Genomic DNA, 17,122 nt, shown 5'->3' with positions numbered 1-17,122 from the left:
TTCCCAGCTCTGCATTTTTCAGCTCTTCATTTCTCAGGCAATGGTTGGTCTGTTTTGTGGCTTAGGTAGTGAGGATTCTAATATCCACCGAGTCACTGCATGGTTCTTTCTAGGTAGCATTGCTTTGTTTTCTTTTTTTTTTAAGATTCTATTTATGTATTTGAGAGAGAGAGAATGAGAGAGAGAGAACACGAGAGGGAAGAGGGTCAGAGGGAGAAGCAGACTCCCCGCTGAGCAGGGAGCTCGATGCGGGACTCGATCCCGGGACTCCAGGATCATGACCCAAGCCGAAGGCAGTCGCTTAACCAACTGAGCCACCCAGGTGCCCCATTGCTTTGTTTTCTTAGCAGGAAGCAATGTGAGAGTGCTAGTACTGAGCCTTTCTCTGGCTCTAGAGAAAGTCTGGTTTGGTTTGGTTTTGGTTTTGGTTCTTAGAATCGTGAACTGTGAGTGGGAATGAAGCCTAAATATTCTGTAACTCAGACACTCATGACTAACTATGTCTTCATTAATTAGCAGAGGTGAGTGTGAGAGAGAGAGAGAGCCTGGAGTGACTGACCATACATCCCACGTGTCGATCCTTCCTCCCAGGTTGAATCCATTTGTCGCCCTTCAGAGCTCCCACAAGGCCGTGTGCCTGTGTATCACTCATTACTTTGTAGTCGGACGCCACACCCCGCTCCCCAGCCCCAGCACACACTTAACTATGAGCTCCCTTAGTGCTGGACTTGTGGCTTTTGTTTTTTCTTTCTTTCTTTTCATGGTATAGCCTCCAGCATGGTGCCTGGCTCATTGAAAATAATCAGTGGCTTGACTGAACAAGCCACTCAGAGCCCACAAGTGCTTGTAGGAGCTGTAATTTGCACACCCTAGCCCAGGCTTCACTGCGTAGGTCACAGAACGATGACCTTGGAGCCAGGAGACAAGAAGTAACCCACCAGCACAATGAATTGTATACACTCTGAATTAAAAACAGTCACAGCGCTGGACTGCAGCCTGCGGGAACTCAAAACTGAGATCTGATATGTCTTCAACAACTATAACAGCTAGTTGGGTAGAAAAGGTTCACGCCTGGAAAGTTAATATGTATAGAAGAAGTTCAGGAAAGTGTAAGATGACAATAGGAGCTACCTGAAAGCCTTTCTAAATGAAAACGAGGTACTAATTCACTATAAGAGAGATCATAAGGCAAGAAATAATTAAGTAAATCTTACATAAGGGGCTCAGATAATCAGTGTTGGGAGGTCACAGAGACCATTGGGAAAGACATCAAACTGTAAGTGTGACTAGATGGGGACCTTGAAAAATGGGCGGGGGTCCAGGATAGCAAAAGGTGGGAAAGAGTGATTCCACACGGAAGAAACAGCTTAAGTAGAAGAATGGATGTGGGGTCATGTGCAAGGGGGTTCTGAGAGCAGCACAGATTCAAATTAAGTGCTGTTCTCACCAAAAAATGTTACTTTCCAGTTAGATTGAAGCTTCTGACACTTTGACAAGACACTCTTGATATATCTTTGAAACAGAGACGTCTTGGCAGCTTCTATTAAGATTGTCCCCGTACCTTTGGAATACATTTTTCCCCCTAGAAAAGTAGAATATAAGGTAAATGAACTGCCTTCTCCCAGTGCTGTCACAACAAGAATATAGCTTTGCTTCTTTATTAAAGTATATTTGAAAACCCTCATGTTTTGGGCACTCAGTAGCCCGGATTGTGACTCAAATCTCAGTTCGTGAAAAGCTATTTTTGTTCAAGTTCTAAATAATTTAGTAAAATGGCAACAGAGTCGGATTTCATCTTACATGAGACACTCCATTGTTCAAACTTCACTCCCACGGGGAGAAATGTCATGAAAGATAGAAAGATGGTTTCCACCACCTGGGTTTAGTCATTCATTCTGCAAGAATTGATTGGGTTCTCGTGTGTGCCAGGCATCACTCTCGGCTCAGGGGAGCTGGTAGGAAACCAGCAGGGCAGAGTTGATGTTCTCATGGAGCTGTAGTCTAATCAGTGGCCACCTCAGTTTGTCCCAGAGGATCATTTTAGCTCCCCTCTCTGAGCAAGGGGAGTTCAGGCTCCCTATTCTTAGCATCCCTGAATACAGGGTCAACCCAGGCGATGTTTCTCCATTCTCAGGTGACAGTGGGGAGTTCCAAAGCTGATGGTCTTTTCCCTAGCAGGGACAGAGGCCTGGTCTACCAGCAAGTGGTGTGGCCTTGGGAGAATATGATAACGGCCTCTACCCTCACCCTTGACAGCATACTGCAGAGGCACTGGGTACTCCCCCAGAACCTCTCAGCCCCAAGGCCACTTTATTGAAGAATTATTTACTTTTGAGAATATTAGAAACGGTATTCCTTTTTTTTTTTTTAAGAAATGGTATTCTTGAAAGGTTATTTTAAAATGTCTTTTCTCTTATGTTACCTTTTAAGTATAGACCTACTTATATAATTTCAGATTTCTTCTGAGCAAGTTCAGATCAGCAACCAGAGGAGAAATCATAACTTTAAAAACGGAAAGTGGGCGAAGCTACAGCTTGGACTTAGACAGCCAAAACTTTCGGAGTTTAAAGTCGGTCCCTGGTTCGGACAGGTAAGGCACATACAGATTGGATAGTGGGAGAGCCTGAGAAGAAGGTTGATGTATTTCCATTCAAACACTGCTTCTAGGTACCTGTAAAATATTGATGGGTATTAAAGATGGCACGTATTGAATGGAGCACTGGGTGTTATACGCAAACAATGAATCATGGAACACTACATCAAAAACTAATGATGTAATGTATGGTGATTAACATAACATAATAAAATAAAATTAAAAAAAATGTTACCTCTTGGAGAACTCCCAACATAATATGAAAAGACAGGAGAGTATTTTTTTAATTGAAATGGAAAGCACTTACCCTTCTGGAATTACAGCTATCAGAATCATCTGTGTAACCTGTAGGGATGAGACTTGATGTTTTGGGACTTAGGGCTGTGGTGTGAATGGAGGTGTACAGGGAAAATAAATTCTCATTGATTTCTTGATCTTCTTTCTGCTTAAGCTTCTGAAAAAGAAAGCTCGGGGCATACACACACACACACACACACACACACACACACACACACACATATGTATATATATATATTTCTTGCAGCTTTTATTTTTTTTTTAAATTTTTTATTGTTATGTTAATCACCATATATTACATCATTAGTTTTTGGTGCAGTGTTCCATGATTCATTGTTTGTTCATAACACCCAGTGCTCCATGCAGAACGTGCCCTCCTCAATACCCATCACCAGGCTAACCCATCCCCCTACCCCCCTCCCCTCTAGAACCCTCAGTTTGTTTTTCAGAGTCCATCATCTCTCATGGTTCGTCTATTCTTGCAGCTTTTAAAATAATTATTAATAATTTCATCACTCGAATTGCCCCAGAGAATTTCCATAAATTCCACTTCTTTCTAGTTCCACCTCGTCTAACTCGTCCACAATGGGGCCAAGTGAGAATCGTCTATGCACAGTTATCACCTTGTCAAGAAAAGCAAAAAGAAGGGGTAGCCAAGAGCATAGTCATTTCATATCAGGCTGGATTTTCTTTATCCTGTCGGGGCATAAGTCAAGGCTTATTTTTGCGATGAATGTATTATCAAAGGCCATGAGGAGAAAAAAGATCTACCCTCATGTTTCACTTGTTTGTCCAAATGTTAACTCCCCTTTGTTTTCTTGGAGCTGCAGTAATTCTGCAAAGCCGAGGAGTGAAGCCTCCTCAGGTTATGCAAGCCGAATTGAATTCTCCCCTGTAATTTATTTTACAATATGGAACACCAAATCCCCCTAGAGAGGACTCTTTATTGACTATTCATTTTTTTCCCCGTGGTGACTCTCCATACCTGCTGCTTTTTTCTCTACAGCATTGCTGCAAGTATTGCACTTTATGTAAAACCACACAGAAAAAAAAAAAGGAAGTAGAAAATAAATCATGTATCATCCACTATCAAAAGATCGTCACTACATTCAGTATTTTTCAAATTTTCAAGAATATAGATATACTTCCTTTATGATAAAAAAAAATTCAAACCCTGGTTGCTTTTGTCCTTGAAATAGTTTCCTTTGACTGACCTTGGGGTAGCCACATGTCAAGTTCCACAGAATCTTTCTATAAAAGTCTCATTTTTGTTTTTGGTTGTTGTTGAACTCCTGACTCTCTGACAGTGCTCCAGATTATTTAGAGACGATAAGCAACTAGTTTAGTGTTGTTATCTTTGCCCAGCCTCTTGGGGACTCCATGGAGGAGCCATGTTGGCAAAGACTTCAAGCTGGCTCTTCAGAGGGGCCAATATATATAAAAAGAGGAAAGATAGGATTCTTGTAAAAAATTTTTTAAAAATCTCCTGACCCAACCAACAGGTTATTCCATTTTAAATTAATTAGTCATCAGGTTACTCAATAAGAATAAGGGGCATGCTCTCTAGTATCACAGTGCTTTTGCTGTTCTTCCAGAATCCACCTGCCTGGGTTTATTTCTCGTGTGTTATCTACTGCTGGGTGTAAATAATCATTCAGTTATAAAGCCATATGGACCTGTTTCACCAAACACTGGTGTATTGACCCAGGATTTTCTTGTTCTTGTGAAAGGAGGCAAAGTAGCCTTGATCTTTTAAATCTTAAGTACCTGAAATGGTTTCTAGATCAGGATATAGTAGTCAGAGATGCTTTGGCTTAAGCATGCCAAGAACAATGTTTTCCCATTAAGAAAGATGGGGGGAGGAAGCTGTTTGGGAGATCAGTAGAGCAAAATGTTCTTTTCCTAGAACGTGCATTTATCAAAGTGATGACTCATTAATGGACTGCCACAGTGAGATGAGTTACATCATCCCAAAATTATTCCTTAGAAAGTTGGGCAGGAAGTAGCCCATCTTTTCTCAACTCTCATCACCAAAAGACGTTAGCTCCTTTTTGTTTGCTTGAAGCTGCAGTAATTCTGCAAAGCCAGTAAAACTGGCAGGCTTTCTTTTCTCCTTAGGTTTTGCAAGCAAAACTGCATTCTCTCCTGTAACTTCTTTTCGAATATGGAACACCAATTTCCCTAAAGAGATTCTAAAACCCAGTCTCTTTTGTCTAGTTCCTGAGCCCGCTTAGCAATGAATTCCCCTTTCTCCTCCACAATGCCTATTTCTTCATGGTTCATTGCTCTTTTTCTGCAGCAGCCGGCCTTGGGCATTCTTGTTTAAAACTCCTATCATACCAGAGTGGAAATGATGTTTTACCAGATGCCTGGTTGACTTTCTTTTTAGGAGTTGGAAAGCAGGGGAAACGTCTGAATGGGTTAGGCAAGGCCCAGCAGCCTCCCAGAAGGACATGGCAAATGGCTCTTCACTTGTTGCTAGGGACTTGACAGATGAGGCAGAGGAGACGTTTTGTTAAAGGAATATGCACGTGAGCTATAATTAATAACAAAATGCCCTTCAGGGCAGTGATCTCTAATCCCTTTTACATGGTGATGAGTTGTCAATGTGGTCTAATTTGTGAGATATCTACCTGAAGTCCCGCTCACCCAAAAACAAACCCTCAGACAAGGATTCATGAAGTGAGTGGTTTATTACTGAAATGATTCCAGGAGAAACCAGTACAGGAGGAATGGAAGCAGAATAAAGAAGGGAAAGAACCCAAGCAATGCGCTATCTCAGGTGTGGCCAAATGTGAAAACTCAGCTTGATCCTGCAAAGAATTCTGGATTATAAAGAGTGTCTCTGAGTTTTTCCCTTTTGAGGAGCTGGACCATTGCCCTCCTCTACCAATTAGTCATTGACTGTAGACTCCTTTGGAGAGGGTTTCCAGATTTAGGGACTAAAGATACAGGATGGATGCCCAGGTAAATCTGAATTTGAGATAAACAACTTTTTAAAAAGTTGACATCCGGAGAGCCTGGGTGGCTCAGTCGGTTCAGCGTCTGCCTTCAGCTCAGGTCGTGATCCCAGGATCCTGGAATCGAGTCCCACACCGGGCTCCCTGCTCCGCGGGGAGCCTGCTTCTCCCTCTCCCTCTGCCTGCTGCTCTGCCTGCTTGTGCTCTCTCTCTCTGTCAAATAAATAAATAAAATCTTTAAAAAATAAGTAAGTAGGTAAATAAATAAGTTGACCCCCGTGAAATATTATTTTCATTTATATACTATATAAATATTAGTATATTTTTATACTAAAAAGTATTCATTGTTTGTCTGAAATTCAGATTTAACTAGGAGTTCTGTATTTATTTGACAACTCTAACCATGAGGGTCAGGGGAGACCCACTCCAAAGCATCCTAAGCCCCTGTGCTAAAGGGCAAATCTTTGAAGGCCATAGGTGCAAGTCATTAGCGGGAAAGCACTCCGAAGCTGGACATGGGCACGCAGAGCTGGTATGAGTGATCTGACCGGATCTGGGTGGGACATCAACAATGTTCCCTAAGAAAACAAAGGAAAAATGGAACTTTGAAGTTGAAATTCACTCTGCTCAGTAAAAAATGGATGAAGGATGATGCTTGGTTTCTTAGCAGCATTTCTGTCATCACACTGGAGAATATGGCAAGCATATCAGATTCACGAGTGTTTACTTAGACTGTGACCATATCAGTGGGAGTAACACGAGGTCTGGAGTTGCCATACATGTCTTCAGCTAGAAACTTCTATTTATACCTCACATCATCCCTTTTTACTCATCCTTTGCCCACCATGCACACCTACCTTGATTTGGGTTCCCCCAGAACAGACCCTGAAATAAGGATTCTAGAGCAAGTAATTTATTTAGGATGTGGTCTTGGAAACCCAAGGGGAGTGGGGAAGTGATCCAGGGAAGAAAAGGAAGCCAAAAAGAGGGTGTCATTAAGCCAGTTACCTCTGTGGGCAACCAGAGCTCAACCTCAGTGGACAACTGTAGGAAACAGTGTACAACACACCTCAGAATTATCCAGTCATGAGACTGGGAATCTGGGGTATGTCTACACCAGCTCCCTGTTAATCACTGGTTGAGGACTTATTCTCGGGCACTAACTCTCTGGCACTTGGGACTTGTTCTGCACACAGGCACTCCATGCTCTGGTGATCCAAAAAAGTCTTTGGGCATAGGGTTGTGGCTGTTCCCAGTCAACAGGATTCTGCGGGTAGAGATGAGGGCCGAGGGGAAACAGGTGGGGGCGCTGCTGTCTGCTACAGCATCCCTCCCAGACCACTCTCGTCCCTCCTCCAAAGGTGCAGTTTGTCAGACCACCAGTTGCTCCACCCCTGATTTCTGTTTACTTTATAGACATGTGACTTTCCTTTTTATACTGACAGTAATGTTAGGAGTTATAGAGACTTGGTAGTTCAGCCAGACTCCTGATGTTATACTTCGGTTGGATCACAGCTGGGTTCTTGACTTGCCTCGTTCTTGTGGTCAAATGATTGTAAGCCCAGAGATACCTCCTTACCATCTGTTTCTCCAGTTGTTGCCCAAAGATTCACTGCCCTAACATGTTCTGTTTCAGTGAACTAAATTTAACACATTTCTCTCCTCCAGTATAATAATTTTTTTTCCACTCAGGTGTATTATGTGGTATGTACTTTCTCAGGGTCACTAAGATACAATAATGGCCTTTCTTCTTCACTGAGGAGTAGAGGTATATGACTTGCTCATCTGTGAGTTTTATTTATACAGATAAATTCAACACACGGTTCTGTCCGCATTATTGACTTGGTACTGTATTCCCCATGGTAATTAAATGTGGAAGTGTTTAGACAATGATACCATTCTACCCCTTCACGAACTTCTCAAACTTTGTCAGAGAAGACTGGGACAACCAAATAATTTCAAGACAATATTGTATCATGTTAAAAAGATGTTCTGTGGCTATGGAAAAACCAGAGAGAGGCGTTTAACCTTTCAGAGGATTCAGGGAAGCTTCATGGAGATGACCTCTAAGCAGTTTTAAGGGACAAGGAGGCCTTGGCCAGGTGAACAAAGATAAGAATGAGACAGAGGAACAGAGCACAAGAAACAAGCAGGGGGAGGAGCAGAGGCAGAGGGAGAAGGACAAGCAGGCTCCCCACTGAGCGTGGAGCCCGATGTGGGGCTCAGTCCCAGGACCTCAGGTCATGACCTGAGCTGAAGGCAGATGCTTAACCGACTGGGGTGCCTTGGGTCTGGGGATTTTTAAAAGCTTCCCCAGTGTTTCTGATATGAAGCGAAGGATGAGGACCACCCATCTCCCATAAGACTGTTGAGAAAGACAAAGCATTTTGGGATCACCAAAGACTGAAAAGTTGAACTATGTTCACCTTTTTTTCTCTTTTCTTCTCATTTTTAACATCTCTTTCCCATTTAATGGGATCACCTCACTTTCTAACTGCCACCTCCCTTGCTCTGCTTACATATCCATTTCAGATCTGATTAACTGAAAAAAAAAAGGTAGGAGAGCACATAAACCACAGAAAGAATATTGTGCAGTCTCTGTGTCATGATATGCACTAGGCAGTGAGTGTTAGTGTTTCTCAGATTAATGCTGCTTTTTGGTTGATCTTCCTTAGGGGAGTACTCATTTAACCATGCAGGCACAGACTCAGCATTGTCAGCCCACTCCGGGAAGGTTGCATCCTGGGAAATGCTTTTCAGACTACAACTCCTGGGAGACAGTTACATAATCCACAAAGGCAACTCATTAAATTATAGTCTCTCTCCCCTATCCTCAGGTCCTTTAACTAAAAACAGGTTTATCTAGGGGCACCTGGGTGGCTCAGTCGGTTAAGCATCTGACTTCAGCTCGGGTCATGATCTCAGGGTCCTGGGATCCAGCCCTGTGTCAGACTCCCTGTTCAGTGGGAAGTCGGCTTCTCTCTCCTCCCTCTGCCCCTCCCCCTACTCATTCCCTCTCCCTCCCTCCCTCTCTCTCTCAAATAAATAAATACAATCTATAAATAAATGAAGGAAGGAAGGAATGAATGAATAAAAATAGATATATCTAGAAAGCCATTATCAAGATTTGGGGCCAGCATGAGATTAGAGATAACAAAATGGAAGACTTTTGAAGTATATGTCATAAGCTAAAGTAAATGAAACTGTTTCCTTCTCTAGGAAACGTGTCTTTCAAGTAACCTGGACTATCCCAGCTCCCTAGGCAATGTCCTATCCCCACATTTTGGGCCCTATTGGAACAGGAAAAATAGCATCTCTTTCTTGTCAGTTTCTCTTTAAGTAAATTTTAGCTTGAAGTTTTGTTGACACTGATTTCTAATACTTACACTTTTAAGTATCAATAACATGATATCTGAATCAAAAATAGCTCTTTCAGGGATGCCTGGGTGGCTCAGTTGGTTCAGCGTCTGCCTTCGGCTCAGGTCATGATCCCAGGGTCCTGGGATCGAGTCCCACATCGGGCTCCCTGCTCAGCGGGGAGCCTGCTTCTCCCTCTGCCTCTGCCCCTCTCCCCTGCGTTAGTTTTAGGCATGCAACAGTGATTCAACCACTCTCTCCGTTATGCTGTGCTCACTGGAGCGGTAGCTCCCACCTGTCACCACACAACACTTGTTACAGTACCGTTGACAGTACTCCCTATGCTGCACCTTTTACTCCCTTGACTTCCTCACTCTCTACCTGGAAGCCTTTATCTCCCACTCTCCACTCATTTTGCCCATCCCCTCCCTTCCAACCACCAGTTTGTTTTCTGTATTTATAGGTCTGATTCTACTTTTTGTTGTTGTTGTTTATTCCTTTGTTTTTTAGATTCCACATAGGACTGAAGTCACACGGTATTTTTGTTTTTCTGATTGACTTATTTCACTGAGCATTATACCCTCTAGGTCCATCTCTGTTGTCTCAAATGACAAGAGCTCATTCTTTTGTATGGCTGAATAATATCCCATTGTATACATACCACATCTTTTTTATCCATTCATCTGCCAGTGGTCACTGGGGCTGCTTCCATGTCTTGGCTATTGTAAATAATGCTGCAGTACACATAAGGGTGCATATGTCTTTTTGAATTAGTGTTTTGGTTTTCTTTGGGTAAATACCCAGTAGTGGAATCACTGGATCATATGGTAGTTCAGCTTTTAATTTTTTGAGGAACCTCCATACTATTTTCCACGGTGGCTGCACCAATTTACATTTCACCAACGGTGCACGAGGGTTCCCTTTTCTCCACAATCCTGGCCAACTCTTGCTATTTCTTGTCTTTTCGATTCTAGCAGTTCTGACAGATGTGAGGTGAGATCTCATTGTGGTTTTGATGTGCCGTTTCCCTGAGGATGAGTGATGGTGAGCATCTTTTCGTGTGTCTGTTGGCCATCTGGTTGTCTTCTTTGGGAAGATGTCTGTTCAGGGCCTCTGCCCAAAAAGTAGCCTCTTTCTTAATTGACATTTAAACTTCTTGAATTTAGACTTGAGGAAGGCTTTATCCTCCTCCTGTTTAAGTGGCAAAGATGTATGTATTTCATGTCATATTTTATATAACATCTAAAAGAGTTGGCATCCAAATATTTATGATATTCTGCCTCATTAGGCTAAATTTTTTTAGTCTGACAAACTGAAACAACCAGCTGAGAGGAAAATATTTTTGAGAAGCTCACAGTAAATGTCAGGGACAAATGTGAAATTCTATGTCATTTTTGAGATAATGATTCCGGCAACAATTTCCAATAGCTGACTTATAGCCATAAGATTTTTTTTCTTATTACAGGATAGCCTTTTGAATGTCATCACCACAATTAATCAGCTTCTGCCAGAGCTTCTACATAAGTAGGACTTTTGGTTCCAGCAAAGCCGATCCATGATGTGGACTTTTTCAAAACCACCTGGGTCAAGGAAAACTTTAGGACAGGCACAAGCAGCTGTATCTACATGGGTCCCTTTGGATCATAACTTCTTGGCTCATTTCTGAGAGATTCATGTCTATCCTTTCCTTTTTTCAGGGAGATTTTACCTAAAATAGTAGGGAGAGAGATTTTTGTGGTAACGTTGTTCTGAGAGTAGAGAACCTACTGTCATAGCACAGCATTACTGGGTAGGTCTCTAAAACCTTTCTACGTAGGACTTCTAAGATGAGCAAAATCACTTGGATGGTTTAACTGTTGTCAAGTGTAGAAGTGTAGCCCCTGAGGGAGGAGGGCTCAGGAAATTTACCAAGGAACTTATAATTGCAAATTATATCAATTTATTTGATCACAAAACTTTACATTCTCTTGTGATCAGAATCAAGACACAGTCCTAGACCCCTCCTGAGCAATCTACAGTTAATTCAGAGGGCCATCTCTAGAAGAAGAAGCCAGAGACTGCTACCTAGGGGTGCCTGGGTGGCTCAGTCAGTTAAGCATCTGCCTTTGGCTCAGTTCATGATCCCGGGGTCCTGGGATCGAGTCCCACATCGGGCTCCTTGCTCAGCAGGGAGTCTGCTTCTCCCTCTCCCACTCCCCCTTCTCATGCTCTCTCTCTCTCTCTCCCAAAGAAATGAAGCAAAGAATGCTACCCAGAGAATTTTTAGTTCTCTTAATCAGATTCCAAGAAACTAACTCCCAGCTCTCTGATCCTTGGATTATTTTCTGCTTGATAGCTCCTTCTATCAATGTAGAACCTGCCTGGTTGTATCAATTTGATCTTGGTGAAATGCTGAGTAAGCAGTATGAGCAACTGGAATGAGCACAAGCTTTGGGTAAGCAGGCAGGTCTCAGTTTTTATCCTGACTTTACTACATACTAACTGTGTGAGAGCGTGGGTAGTGGTGGTGTGTGTTGTGTGTGGACACGGACACATGTGTGCATTTATGGAATAATTGCTTCACCTCTCCAAGACTCAGTTTTCTCATCTTTAAAAGAAGACTATTGGTATTTTTTAACAGGGAATTTGGAGAATAGAGAGTGTCAAACGCCTAGAAAATACTCAGTAAATGTTAGCTTCTATTTGCATAATTATGGAGGGTGGTGGTAACTAGTTGTATCAGTCAGGGCATATTTGATTTGCTTTTAGTGGCTTCTCTGGCGCACAGTCTTGAAAAACTTATGAGCTGTAGTTGATAGCTGCGGTGATCAATGCCAGCTCTTTCTCCTGCCAGATTTGTCTTCCAGTAATGTCACATGCACAGTCAGACATTCTTTAAAAAAACAAACAAACAAACACCCTTTCTCTGTTCTTTTGCATATCTTTTTTGATTGCCTTGACTGTTAGTTCTAATCACTATTAACTATCACTGCGAGGCTTTAAACAGTAAAATGTTTATTATTATAGAGGCACTTATAACTTACTAAATAATAAATAGAAGAGGGAAATTCACAAAGGCTTCTATTTTACCACTTAGTGTATTTTGTGCTCACCAAGGATAAAGAATAAAATAGAACAAGCACTTCTCTTAAACTCTATTTTATCGACACTTACACTTATGAAACTCCATGTAATGAGAAAATTGTGTTCACCTCAAAGGCAAGAACTATTTTTTTTATTAATCATTATTGAATGGAATTGAATCAGTTTTAGCAAACAAAGTGAGTCAAGCCCATTTACCAAATGTCAGTATTTTTATACCACATTTATTAAATGTGCACCATGAGTCAGACCCTGAAACAACACAGAGAAATACAACATAATTTCCGCTCTTTGATTAAATATGTACTGAGTGCCTCCTTTGCACCAAGGCATTATGAAGGTAGTGGAGATATCATGGTAAATATGAACTCTGTCCCCAGGGAGTTTAGGTTGAAAGAAGAACCAAGGCCCACATAGGTGGATCACTTGAGGAGCCAAATAAGACATCCTGTAGTCAAGGACTGCACAGTTTGGCAAAGACTGTAAGTCAATAAGAATTGAGCAGAGCAGAGGTTGACGAGGCTTGCAAATGTCAGGAAAGTCCTGATGGCCGAGGCTGGACTTCAGCTGGGCCCTGAAAGGTAGGGAAGATTTGCATAAACAGGGAGTGGCAAATAGAGCATACCAGGGGGAGAGAATGTGAGCAAAAGCCTTAGAGGTAGATGCCGAAGCCAAGAGCCACGAGTATGGTGAGTTGAGAGGATAGCAAGGACCCTGTCCGGGCTGAGAGAATGCTGGTGAAGAGTGGGAAATAAAGGTGGAAAGGTAGAGCCAAGCTCAATTACAAAAACCCTGGAGTCAGACAGATGGGCTTGAACCTAGTGAGTGAGTCTTCGAGGAAGAGAGCGACATGGTAGCTGCTCACCTTGTTAAAGTCAGAATATTCTTTCTCTCATTTAGGGGAAGCACTGGTTCATCAGATCTGAATGACCAGGAAGCTGGCCCCGCAACCCCGAAGAGTAGCCGGAGCAGTGGTGTGACCCCCGTCACTCAGAGGTCACCAGCCCCAAGCACACACAGTGTGACCTCAGTCAGCATTAGAGTAAGTACCCAAATGGGAAAGGACCCCCAGCTTCTGAGACCTGACCTCACCATCATGGCCTGGTTGGGTTTGAGTTCTCTGTATCTCGAAGCGTGCTGTTTATGCTATTTAGTTGTAGAAACGTCTTTATCAGGACTGAACCTCCTATATCCTTAGCTCCTGGTGGGAAGCCAGAAGTGTGAAGCAAAGGGAAGGAGCAGGTTCAAAGGTGGTGGTTATATGGTTTAAACAAAACAGAAATCATGTTTAGAAGTCTCCGCTTTTGATCCTCCATGTTATTTGTCAAGATGTTCAGAAGCTGACTGGACTAGACATTTTCCAGACTGGTTTAAATCAGGAAAAGTAGAGTCTTGGAATTTTTAAATAGTTTTTTGTTCTATAAAACTGCTAAAATTCGGGATCAACACATAACAAAGACTTAAATTGCATTATACATAAAATATATATGAACGTGGAAGTTGTTCTTTTGAACGAATGAGCATCTAGATTTTTTGGTTAAGCAGGAAACTCCATACATGTAGCCGACATCTATATTTAAGAAATCTTGGTCCTGGTCAGGCAAAGATTGTAGTAAGTGAAAGAATTAGCCATGCAGGAGTCTGTAGCAAGGTGCCCCTTTGGGCAGGGACAGCACTGATATTTAGCAGGTACACATACAGGGAAAGCTGTTCCAGTTACTTACGGCTGGTCTCCGTCTTCGGTGGTTAGTGCCCTTGTTCAACCAGCATCTAAAATATTTTTAATGCCCCTGGAGAAACAGCCAGCGCTAAGACTCTGAAGTGGGAACATGCCTGGTATGTTCAAGGAAGAGCAAGAAGGCCAGTATGGCTGTTGCGAGTGAATAAAGGGAGGAGGACTAGGAAGTGAGCTCAGAGAGGTAACGGGGCCAGACTGCTGTGTGCATTTTGACATATAGTTGGAATAAGGTGAGGACAGTTGGAGGGTTTTGAGCAGGTGTGGCTTTTCTTTTTGGTCATTTTTTTGTTTTTCTGTTTTTATTAAGTTGTTTTTTTTTTTTTTAACTCCAGTATAGTTAACATACAGTGTAATATTAGTTTCAGGTGTACAATATAGTGATTCAACAATTCCAATCATCACCCAGTGCTCATCATGATAAGTGCACTCCTTAATCCAAAATATATAAAGAACTTATACAACTCAACACCCAAAAACCAAAAAATCCAATTGAAAAATGGGCAGAGGATGTGGCTTCTCTTTACACGGGACCTGGGGGCTGTGCTGAGAAGCATTTGTAGGGGAACCAGTGGAGAAGCCAGGAGGCCAGTTAGGATGCCATTGTCTTACTGCAGGTGAGAAACTAGGCTTTGGAACAAGGAGATAGAAGGGGAGGTTGTGAATGCTGTGCACTGTTGGTGGGAATACGAATTGGTACAACCATTGTGGAAAATGTTATGGAGGTTTCTCAAAAAAATTAAGAGTAGAACTACCATATGATCCAGTAATTCCACTACTGGGTATTTACCCAAAGAAAACCAAAACACTAAATTCAAGAAGATATCTGCACCCCTATGTATATTGTATCATTATTTACAATAGCCAAGATATGGAAGCGACCCCAATGTCCACTGATAGATGAATGGATAAAGAAGATGTTGTGTGTGTACACACACACACACACACACACACACACACACACACACACACACACACACACAATGGAATATTGCTTAGCCATAAAAAAGACTGAGATCATAGCATTTGTGACAACACTAGATGGACTTAGAGGGTATTATGCTAAGGGAAGTAAGTCAGACAGAGAAAGACAAATACCATATAACTTCACTTACATGTGGAATATAAAAATCAAAATAAATGAACAAACTGGGACAAAACCAGAAACAGACCATTGTATATTAGGGAACAGAGGGGTGGTTGCCAGAGGAGAGGGGAATGAGGGATGGGTGAAATGGGTGAAGGGGGTTAAGACGTACAAACTTCCAGTTATAAAATAAATAAGTGGTGGAGATGAAAAGTAGAGGATAGGGAATAGAGTCAATAATATTGTAATAACATTGTATGGTGACAGATGGTGACTACACTTATTGCGGTGAGCATTGCATACTGTATACAATTGTTGAATCACTGTGTTATCTACCTGAACCTAATATTCTATGTGAACTTCAATAAAACTAGTCAATATCTAAATACTGAATATAAAAACTAAATATTTATTTGAAATATCAACTCTTCCTATAATGCAACTTCAGAAAAATAAATCACGAACTTAAAAAAAAAAGCAGAGGCTATGAACAGTCAGATTCTATAAATATTTTTAAGGAAAAGCCAAAAGGCATTCACACAGATTGAATAATAATAGAAGATTTCTTTCAATACTTACAGTCTGAATTGTACTTGCTGATAAGGTAAAAGGCATATTTAAAATTTCGTAAATATTTATCCTAAGCTCAGCAAGCAGTACTTACTGTTCAGTAGCCAGAAAAGTGCATGGGTAGTTGATGATTCCCCTTACTTCTTGGCAACCGAACAAGGAATGATATTCAAAATATTTAGTAACTGATATGGCTGAGGCACTGAGCAATCAGCCGGACTCTGGCCCAAGGCTGGGGCAGTATCCTGGGGGCCCTTCTATGCCGTGTGTTAACCTGGATGTGGATCATGGTCTTCTGTTAAATGGGGCTGTAGAGGAGGTAGGGGGTGGTTGAGGAAACAGGGTGTGGAGAGTGGGAATAAACACAGGACCAAACAGAGTACTAAGCTTGAGTATTACTCTGGGGATGTGAAGCTAGCCAGATTCTTATATATAGTTCATGTAAGATTGGAGGTACTTATATCATCTTTCTTGCCAACCATGTATTAGAACACACACGATTTTGTGAATGAAGAATTATTTTGAACTTTTGTGCTACTTAACAAACCTCTTGGTATAGGTTTTATAGAGCAATTACTGATAGTAAACTTTAGAGTTATATGGACTCCTGATGAGGATCCCCCCCAAATGTCAACTAGCTCCTCCTAAAGAGAAATACAATGCCAATATGGTTATACTGAAGTATATTCATATGGGAGCCTTTTAAAGTAAATTACAGTCATTATAATTTTTTTTTTCATTTTCACTTTGTGAGAAGGAACGCGGTTTTGAAAATTCCGTGGATTTGGCTGCCATTGAAAGCACGTGTGAGGACCTCACAAAGAGTCATCGCAGAAACGTTTCTGGTACACCTTCCATAGCGGTGTCTGAGATCTCCCTCTCCTCAGGTAGGTATTTACAGCATGATTACTCTTTAAAAAAAAAAAAAGACTAAATCATTTCAAATTAACTGCCTTGTGTGACATTAAATGAATGTTCCATGTTTTAGAAAAGAACCGTTTGTTCTTTGACCCATCATGTAGGCCCGTTCCATAAGAACAGCTTAAATGTGGACCCAGGTAATGCCCTGAGCCTCTTGCATTTGTGCAAAATCCATTTATTAAGTGTATACACTTGTCAGTCATCACTGCCACTTTTCAGAGCTATACCAAATGTCAGTACAGGAGTGTAGGAGTGTTGGTTCATTTGATGGAAAGATACAGGTGCTTTCCCAGAATTCAGGGAAATGATGGTTCATTTGACATGGTGGTCATAAATGCCCTATATCTAGACAGATTAATTATCCTGTGGTTTAAATAGAAAGTTATTTGCAAGCAGCATTAAGGTATTAATAACAACCCTTTTCGTTTGTATGGTACATTCAGATACGGTATATCATTTCACTTCTTCATCACAACAACCCTGGAAGCAGGTATTATTTGTGTTGTCATTTTATTACCTAT

At 41.6% G+C, this 17,122-nt stretch overlaps 1 protein-coding gene across 2 annotated transcripts in view; it reads left to right on the top strand.

Annotated features, from left to right (window-relative positions):
- The window catches only part of SYTL5 (synaptotagmin like 5), a 254,902-nt gene that overhangs the window by 191,244 nt on the left and 46,536 nt on the right, over positions 1–17,122 (top strand). The window contains exons 6-8 of one of the 2 annotated variants that reach the window (XM_027607452.1): positions 2,456–2,590; positions 13,189–13,330; positions 16,435–16,567. In XM_027607452.1, the coding sequence (XP_027463253.1) occupies positions 2,456–2,590; positions 13,189–13,330; positions 16,435–16,567 (410 nt within the window). The remainder of the gene's footprint in view (positions 1–2,455; positions 2,591–13,188; positions 13,331–16,434; positions 16,568–17,122) is intronic. The other variant, XM_035725740.1, reaches the window with a different exon arrangement.

The sequence above is a fragment of the Zalophus californianus genome, chromosome X (genome assembly GCF_009762305.2).
Source record: "Zalophus californianus isolate mZalCal1 chromosome X, mZalCal1.pri.v2, whole genome shotgun sequence".
NCBI lineage: Eukaryota > Metazoa > Chordata > Mammalia > Carnivora > Otariidae > Zalophus > Zalophus californianus.
The sequence above is the reverse complement of the archived record's forward strand: the minus strand, read 5'-3'. Positions and strand labels throughout refer to the sequence as shown.